Source organism: Brugia malayi (genome assembly GCF_000002995.4).
Source record: "Brugia malayi strain FR3 genome assembly, contig: Bm_v4_Chr1_scaffold_001, whole genome shotgun sequence".
NCBI lineage: Eukaryota > Metazoa > Nematoda > Chromadorea > Rhabditida > Onchocercidae > Brugia > Brugia malayi.
This window is the reverse complement of record NW_025062475.1, coordinates 7,597,213-7,607,090: the sequence shown is the minus strand read 5'-3', so window position 1 is coordinate 7,607,090 and position 9,878 is coordinate 7,597,213. Positions and strand designations below refer to the sequence as shown.

The following is a 9,878-nucleotide window of genomic DNA, read 5'->3' as shown; positions in this document are numbered from 1 at the left end:
TCGATTGGTTCTCCAAATGATTCAACGGTGTAATAGGAGCAACTTCTTAGCCTTAGGCAGTTAGATTAAGAAAAGCTATAATAGTTGTTAGTATTTAGACTATTTATAAAACATCTGAAGTCAGACTTAAGATCAGAGATTTTTTTTGAATTACTATCAAGCAGTTACTGATATTATAATATTATTACCAGCAGCATCATCTACTTTTATGCCGTTGATTTCCTGCTAATTATAGATTATTGTAAATAAAGCGATTATTTCACTTAATTCATCTTAAGATTGAAGTGAGTTGAGAAAGTTTTAAAAACAATCAAACGAATTTAAATGAATATTCTTTATTAGAAGGACATGTTAACAAGTAGTTCGGCAAAAGACTTACAGTCCAAGTAGTGGGATAGTTAATGTTCCTGAACAGATACTAATTCTAAGGTCACTACTATCCAAATTACCTTAATGTTACTACTGTTTACTTTAATCTCAAAGTGACCTTATTTTATCGTTAGTGTCCTAATACTTTCACTTTAACTTTTTTAGAATCTTATTATTATTTGAAAGTGAAATATTTATTAAGATGAATAAAGAAGTGAGCAACATTTTCAAGTGTCAGTGATCAGAAAAAAAAATTCTGAACGGAACATTCATTGTGGAACATTTTTTAATCTTTAATATTATGTGGCATGCAGAAAGTGCCGAAATTTACTCAATTTCTAATACTTTTGATGTTTCATTGTATTTCTTTTGATCATAATGGAATTACACAATATTTTTATCCGTTATCCCTTGGATCGAGAGATCTCGGTACATTTCTGAAATATATTCCGAAGTCGTTAAAAGTGAACGGAAAAATCTTAAAATGGCTATGAAATAGATTATTGCAACAGTACAAGTAAGAAATAATACAATTCTTATTTAAAAATCTGATTTACTGGAAAAATTGGAATATTTCAGGGATCATTCTTTTCTAAAAAGATGTGGGTCATTGGCCTTATCACTGAAGAAAATTTAGAGAGATTATTTGCAACCTCTTAAATCAAAGTTTCTTTTGATATTAAATTGATATTTCCAGTTGAAGTATTGTTCGAAAAGGTTGGAGAATATGTTGCAAGAATTAATCTAGGCATTATGAAGACATTTGTTTAATTGACCATATTTTGAATTAGATGAATCGTAGTTGCAGAATTTGTTGAAGAGTTTGATTTATTGCTGAGGATTTTATGCTGTTTGTTTGTTGCATTTTGTAAGCCTAAACAATAATATTTTGACCTAATATCATTTTATGGACTTGGTCTTTTTTTCTGGATCTTTTTCACTTTGTAAAAAGCATTAGAAAATATCATTGAGCTTATTTGCCATTACATTCATTTCTGATATTTCAATGCTTTTTGAATTAACAAATGCAAAACGATTTAATAGTTAAAATAAAATCATTCTACCAGAAGTCGTAATGACCTATGAATCAATCTCGATTTGATCTTCTTAATTTGAATAATGCAAATAAGAAATAGTCTTTAGTCTTTCATTGGCATTTCGTTTTTTCCTTACATTTTTTGAAGAAAATTTCCTATCAGAAATTGGAAATACTAACAGCGTATCAAGTCATTCACTATACATCTACTTGAAACTTTTTCAAATCATAAGTTTAGAAACCGAAATTTGAACTTTCTCTGATTCTAATTGAAATTATAATTTCTCTAAGTACCTCCTTGAACATATATTTAGACGTGTATAGATTTTTAGACGAATCAATGATTCATAAAATCAGCTTCATTTACAAATATGCGTCACTTTTTTGCTAACCTAATTTCCTTTTCAATTTTCATGAATAATTAAATTAAAATTTACAACCAGAATTGAATATTTCATTGAATAGTCATTAATTCCTAAATATGCATGATTTAAATGGCAGTGGCTTTTTCTTGAGGAAAAATACTAATATGCAGAAAGCCGGAACTTCAGAATCTTAAACCACTTGTAAATCTTGAAATTTGATATTATTAAATTTTACTGTATTTTTTAGAAAAAATCTTTTGTTCCAAGAAGAAAGCAGATCTTTTTGCTCCTCCAGCGTTTCACTGTTTTAATTATTACACAAGACTTAACTTTAACAAAGTATCTACACAGAAATTAAAGTGGAATATTTTTCATTAATAATAGGCAATTAACTTTTATTTGCTACATATTCTCAAGACAAAGAACTTTCAGAATTTCTATTATTAAATTTGTTAACATTAATTCCTACTAAATTAATCTTTAAGCTGTTGAAAATTTGTAAATATATTTGATATTTTGGCCTGAACGCAATTCAACTCTATCAATTTGAAATAAAAAATATTCTCTCGGGAATAATTTTTGAGCTAATTTTTCTCATTCATAAATAGTTTTCATCAATATATTTCAGCAATTTCCATTTCTTGTTGTCTGTCTAATGAAGGCCATTTTTGTCTTTTTTTTTTTGGTGAGATGAGTTTTGATCTATTAAATCATAAAAGATTGACTTAACTCTCTAAATTTGCTTTAATCTTTCTGAATTGCTGAAAATTGTTCAAATTAATATAGTATGATCAGTAGAAATCAATTTGAAGTATTCCTTAGCTTGCACTATTTTTTGCAGGTTTATTCAGATTACGAAGTATTCAAATAGTACTAAGTTAAAAGTCAACAATCAGCAAATTAAAATTGATTTTGGTATCATTTTTTGTTTCTGGAGAAATCCCAATTCTAATTTATCCAATGTAAATGTATTGAGAATTATGATAGAGTTTTACTCATGTGAGAAATATAATAATTAATAAAGATAACTTAAGTTCTAAAATTTGTTCATATTGACTTTGTCACACTAATAAAATATTTCAAAGTTTAATTTGTCCACATTTCTTGGTCAAATATCCAAACTTTATTAAAATTTCAAATACACTGTCATTCCCTTGGACACCCATTGATTCACTTACTTAACAGTTAAACTATTAATTTTTTGCTGGCAATAAAAAATCTAACAAAACATCGAGCTGCACTCTTTTGCATCATTTATTAGCTTTTAGTCTTAGTAAATTCTGTTTTGAGACACATTTCACAATACTGAATTTTCTTCAGGAATGTTTTGCAAACACAGTGAGAATAAGAATGATTTAAGTTATTCCAAATGAATGAAGAAAGAAGCATTGTAAATGGATTACTGTTCTATTGCACTTCTGATGACCTTTTCAATCGATGGAATGATTCATCCCACAACAACAGAAGGTTTCTTGGATGATCATCCAGATTCTTATTGGCTGGTAGCGGATGTGCTAGGCATCGAGTGGCGAAAAGGATGCTTAACAACTGCCGGTTGCGCGGAACCAAAATTTCAAGTAATCAAAATCAATACTGCCAACAATGAAGCTAACTTAATTAGCTGGCCTGTTACACTTAAATTAGCTGAGGTAAATCACCAGTAAAATGTTTGCGTAAACACTGTAATACTTCCAAATCATCTAGTTAAGTTTTAATTAATTCATGTTTAATATATGTTATTATAATAAACTGAAAACATAAATTAACTTAAACAAACAGCATATATGAATCTGCTACTAAATAATTAACTCATTATTACCAACAAAAAATTCTATACGTTATTAATGAAGGTTAAGAATTTTCTAAACTTTCAGTTAAGTGACTCTAAATGTACATCATTCCTCATGAATATAATAATCACTTGATTCCTGATCACCCGGAAAAAAACTTTATTTCGAGCACTCACATTTCAAGAAAGTATAAAGTGTTCTTTTCATTTTTGTCCAAAAGCCATCATTTGAAGAAATATCATGCATAATGTAATACACTTAAAACTTTCTACGAGAATAGCTCACAACCAATAACCTTTGAGTTCTCAAGCCAAAAATGGTGCACTGATTAATGATACACACAGTTCAAATGGTTAGTAATTGAAGTACTGAGATATTGTACTCTAGTTTTCTTAAGCGTCAAGTCATCGGGAATCAGGATCTATGCAATTTGTTTAAACCTGTTGCCTTCTAAAAATATGCTCAAGAGCACTTCACAGCTCATGAAAATGCCTTTGAAAACGAGAAAAGTTATAGTTTGAAAAACTTAGAATTTAATTTGTGAAGTAAGTTAAGTGTGAACTGTTTCGCCCTTATCTTTCATAGCGCTTTGCATATTTTCAATAGTAGCATAATTTTCAAAAAATTTGGACCTAATGCTAAAAATCACGATTTTGAAAAATTTAAAACTTATTTCAGCTTCTCTAAATTTATTTCTTTCATGAAAACGTATAATGCTAAAGATTTCTGTTTTTATGCAAAAGAAAATTTAATATATATAACATGTGCTCTTCATGATTTACTTCCGTGGAAAGGGATCTGATTTCAACTGACCATTTCCATTGATTTCAGACATGAAATAAAATGATTACTATTTTCATCTCAGGAATTCTTCTTGTTCCATTGGTACTTTAAAATTTTGCAGGAAACTTCACGCTTATTCATATCGCATTGGATATCAAGAAGTGTTGGCGATATTACCTTGAAATGTGAAGTGGCTGGCTTAGATCCTACATACGGATTCCCGAGGATATGCGACACTACTCCTTCCAAACGAATTGTTGATGACCAAGTTCTCGTAAATCATCTTTTAAAGCTTAAATAATCTCTCACTCTAAAAGATATTAAGTTTATAGAACGATTATCAATCATCAACGAAGCAATATTCAAGTAATGGGAAACTTGTCTTAGAGGTGAAAGGGAAATGTTTCAATGCATCACTTACTCTACAGAAATACGATCGTTGTCCGACTTGTCTGGAACATCGTATTGCCGTTGTTGAGCAGGTTCCAAATTACATGAAATTTCATTTTCCTTATTTAGGAGAAATAAAACTGTGCTCCTTTAAGAATCGATAATGAATGAATTATATTAATTGTTGATTTATTAACGTTAAAATTAAAGGAATCATATAAAACATTAAAAACTATCAGATTTTTCAGTACACTGATCCAGAAACGAGCAACGATCTCCTTTATCCTCTTGACGGCAGCAGTTGGTTTCTGTATGCGGTATTGGTCTTGTCAGCACTTACAGTTATTTTAACAACAGCATTTGCTTGTTTATTGATTGCTTTTCTGCATCAGAAACATCAATTAAACGTGTCCACGTCTAAAAAACTCTTACGTTCGGAACTACCAAATATCACACATCCGTTACGCACCTATGAGGATGACTTAAGGTTATTACTTTTCAGATGGCAGTAACTATTATTCTGGCCATTCATATCCCAAATTATTAATCACTGTTAATTACAGATATAGATACGATGAACTGTGGGAACAGGTACCAACAATACACCGACAGTTGTCATATCGAAGTTTCAAAAACAAAAATAATTTCAGACCAGTGCCTCCTTCACTTATGGATCCTATAACAGATGCGATGGCATCAGCCCAGTCGAATTGTCGGAAAACTTCACCAAGTTCTTCTTTTAGAACTGGACCACATGATAGTGGCTTAAATCTGCCTAATATATTTCCGTAATACTTTCGATGAGAGCATCCTCGGAAGTAACTGGAAATGACTGCTTGAAGCTCTTCAAAATGTGGAATTTCTGTTGAAATATAAAACGAGCAGATAAAATTTACGAATTTCAATCTCTAACTTTTTTCATATAAAATGCTGCAAATTGTCGTCGATTTTTGATGCATTCTATGTGAAATCATTTCTTTTTAAATATTAAAAAGAATTGTGAGATATTTTATGGGAAATTTCTTATTTCAAAATAATGTTCAGTATTAAATGTTTGTCCAGCATGCATTCTGCTTGTTTCATGCTAAAGTTCACTCAACATTCGTCATCTAATTAATAACTTCAACTACAATAAACTTCCTAGAGACTTTTGTTATTCTTTCTAATTTTCTGAATTTCATTTCATTGGTGACAATGAGGATTTCAATTTACTTTTTTGTGTCATTTGAAAATAAAAATTTACATTGCAGTGCAGTTTAGCTACTCGAAAAGAGATGATTTTTAGAAATAATTTTCAAACATTTTAGTAAAGAAACGATATAAAAGTGTCAATCTGAATCACCATAGGAAATATCCATGAGAAGTGATAAAGTTCAATTTTGAAAAAATCAGTTAAGCCCACATTGAATTACAATCAGCTTTTAATGTTTGTTTTTCTGAATTTCTGTATCACAATAAATCTTTATTCATTCGGGAATATTCGCAAACACCGAAGTAATTATTGACTTAGTATTCAGTTACAAAACAATTTCATCAGAAAAGATCGACAAAGGAATACTTGAAACGAATGCTATCGTGAGCTAATGTATTGCTATTAGCACATTTAGATGTCATTACTTGCACTTGCTAAATTTCTTACTCAATTTTCATTGCATGAACAACTTTACTTACTGATTTGAATATGATATGATCAGGTGTCAGAAATTATTCGGGAATACCAATCCAGCACAACGTGATATTTGTTGTCCACCATTCCATTAGTAATATCGTTTATTTTAAAGTCAAATTTAAAGCAATATCTAGTATGTATTGAAACTCATCAAACAAAATAAAAGAAAAAATATTTTTATTCTTTTTTTGGATGAAAGATTTTCTAGAATCTGCGACAGACATTTGATTGATGACATTGTTTAGAAGTCACTGCACCAATCTTAGTTATTTTATATAAGTTTGTGATAAGCGTAGTAAAGATAGATAAGAATGTATTGATATTGTTAGAAGTATGGAAATTAATTGCTTCCAATGACCTCACTTCGCATATGTCATTTATTTCATAAAATTCATTATGTAGTGTTTGCTTTTGCTTCATTTTGATTTTCGAATTTTTCCTTGTCACCTAACTGTAAAATGTTGGAAGGTTTCTCCACTGAAACGATCTGAGGAAGTGCATTCTGATACTATCAACAAAGCAATGATTTGCTTTTATATTACTATTGGAGATTTTTTCGAGAAGCCTTTAACCATTAAACAATTTCATTTCTTAAAATTTGAACAGTCTGTAGAGGAGAACAAAAACATTTGGTATGACGACGATATCATTTGCTAAATGGTTTATTTCAAAAAATAAAAATTTACACATGCCCTCCCAGATATTCTCCATACGGTGAGCTTTTTTATTGGTGATATCTGTTCACATTCACCAACCTAAGCATCGTTATTCATTGCTGCCAGTTACTTTTGTTCCTCAATCTTTCTAAGCATTTACAATTTATTGAATAAATTTTCAAAATCTTAAGTCCAATTTTGCGCAAGACTGTCAGTGCACTGATTTCATCTATTTAGTAGTGTGATAGTCCATCAAACCGATCTATTTTCTACTCGAAACTTTCCAACCAATACAAACGTTTCCGTTTAACAAAAAATTCACATCTTTCAAATGCAGTTTTATTTCTCCCTTCAGTCTCAAGTGAAACAGAAAGACCAATAATATGAAAAGAGATTATACGATAGAATAGGAAGCTTTCGCTTAATATGATCATGCTTTGACAGAATTACTTAGCTCTAGTGTGTTCTATTCTTATGTGACTTTTCAACTTGGTCTTTAGGTCAAAAAGTTAAAATAAATATGAATAAATTTGCTAAACTTTTCAATAAAGCGAAATTATATCTAGAAGAGACTCAAACGAAGTACATTTCAAGTAGTGAATTAAGTTTGTGTAGGGATTTGATAAAATAAAACAAGCAAATGTGCTTCCTTTATCATTCAAATAGATCTAAGTACTGGACCAAACTGCTTTACTGCTGTCGTCTGGGAATTATCGGTTCTGAATTCCATCTTCAAATATAGTAAATCTCAATTATTTCAATAGCGCTTTATCCAGCTGATATTTACTTGAACTTTATTTACATCTATTTCAATTGCTTGTTTAGATATTATTTATAAAATCCAATTGCATTCTTACCAGTTTATTAATTCGTTTGTTTTTTCACTAATTTACCTTGTTCCTATTTCTTAATAGTTTATCAGTTTATCTGATTCTATCAGTTGATAGTGTTACCGAATTCGTAGCAAATGTATTGTAGTACAGATGTTGCTTATGTGCAATAATATTTCATTAAGGTATTCCTGAATGAATGTTTCATTTATTCAAATTTCCCTAATGGTAATATTATGCTTTAAAGAACTTTCTAAATTTGTGTTTATATCACATCTCAACAATATGTTGTATAGAAATTTTGTTTTTAGTATGTTTGATATTGACAGTTTGGCTGTGTAGAAGATCACTTGATATAAATAATCCACACTGTGAAGGTGTGATATTAGCAGTAGTTAATTAATTAATTAATTAATCATATCAATAGATATGTTATCAGAGTATAATGTTCTGTTTCATTGTTAGTTGTTTAGAATTTTTAGAGTCAATGAATGCTTTTTCTTGAAATTTGTTGACTGACTAATTTTTACTCTCATTTCTTGTTGTATGTTTTTTATTGCCGATCGTGTTCTACCATCAGTTGTTTATCACTGTTTTTTGTCATCACTTCCTCTCATAATTATTACCACTGTCGTCATTATTAGTTTCATGTTTCATAGCTGTTGGTACTACTAATATAGCAGTGCATTAATGCAAATGCAGTTATTTTGATTACTTAATTTCGTTATTTATACAAATATTGACTTATGAACAATGTATGACATTGGAGTGCGACTTCGGAACAGTATTAGTTAAATTGCCCATTCAAACATGTATCACTTTCATGGGTTCCATAAATTATACTTGATGTTGGTTTCAGTAATTTTCATTGTCCTTCTGAAAAATCAAGTTTAAATAGGGATAGAAGATATTTTATTCAATTTCGACTTGCTGATTTCTATTTCGCTTAAAATGCCAAGTCAAGTTCTGGTCCAATTTAATTACTTTATCTGTTTTGAAAAGCTTGTTATCATTAATAGTTATGTTGTGTAATTCTATTAAAAATAAAATCGAATTCATATTCAACTTCAAACAGAACTGTAGCCGTGGTAATAAGATAACTATTATTAGTTATGCTGAAATTACTACTGTTTGCTACAAGAGACGTATTCCACATGTTCCTTTGACATTAAGATAATAAGAATGCTGAAGGAAAGAATGAATAGCGCTTCGATCGGTGACAAAGAAACAATGTTCCATTTTGGCATACAAATCGGAAATAAAACGTTATGCGTTTGAACCATATGCTTGCATTCATTGTTTCGCCTTTTCAGTTATAAAGCTCTGAAAAAATTTACCGATAGTGTAATGATTCAAAAAATTGGAATCTAAATTTTAAAAACTCAGAAGAATGATATCATCTTACTGAAGACCTCTTTTCAACTTCATTCCAACATTATTTTAGGGAGAGGAAAGATAATTATTGATATCATCATGACGTATAATGCTGTAGTCCCATTATCAAGTAGTCTATTGAAATGTTCCAACTAATGTGCGATTTTGATCATCATAAAAATATCGGTCAGTTGATCGGTGCAGTGTCTAATTCATTAGTTTACGATTATTAAGTGGCAATTTTTATTGCATTGCTAAATAGTCAGTATGGTTATTTTGCGTTCACAGGTGCAACGTCTATGATTATTAGCATCAATCACTTGTATAAAAAAGAATCTCCACAGGTGCACCTTTTTTGCTAAGAAAGAATTTTTTTACCCCAATGGCTATATTAATATACAAATTACAAATTATTCCATACTGATATTAATATTCAAATTATTTCTATCCATATAATACCGCAGCTCATGTAATTTGCACTCTCATTAAATGTTCTAGAAGACTTGATCAATCTTTTGACCTCTTTCGAGTAAGCTGTTTTCAGGGGCAGTTTTTCTAGTATTTTAGTTTTCAGAATTAATGATACAAATGGCATCCTGTGTAGTGAAATAAGAAA

General features: G+C 29.8%; 1 protein-coding gene across 4 annotated transcripts; it reads left to right on the top strand.

The window, feature by feature from the left end:
- Positions 1-3,164: 3,164 nt before the first annotated feature.
- On the top strand, positions 3,165-5,525 carry Bm10675 (Uncharacterized protein; the record flags this gene model as incomplete). 4 transcript variants are annotated; one of them, XM_043076973.1, is made up of 5 exons in its annotated part: positions 3,165-3,347; positions 4,465-4,611; positions 4,676-4,825; positions 4,982-5,220; positions 5,384-5,525. In XM_043076973.1, 5 exons carry the CDS (start codon positions 3,165-3,167, stop codon positions 5,523-5,525), a joined length of 861 nt encoding a protein of 286 aa, XP_042932907.1. The 4 variants fall into 4 exon arrangements, with proteins under 4 accessions (XP_042932907.1, XP_042932906.1, XP_042932908.1 ...); XM_043076972.1 differs by having other exon boundaries at positions 5,297-5,525; XM_043076974.1 differs by having other exon boundaries at positions 3,165-3,419.
- Between the last annotated feature and the right edge of the window lie 4,353 nt (positions 5,526-9,878).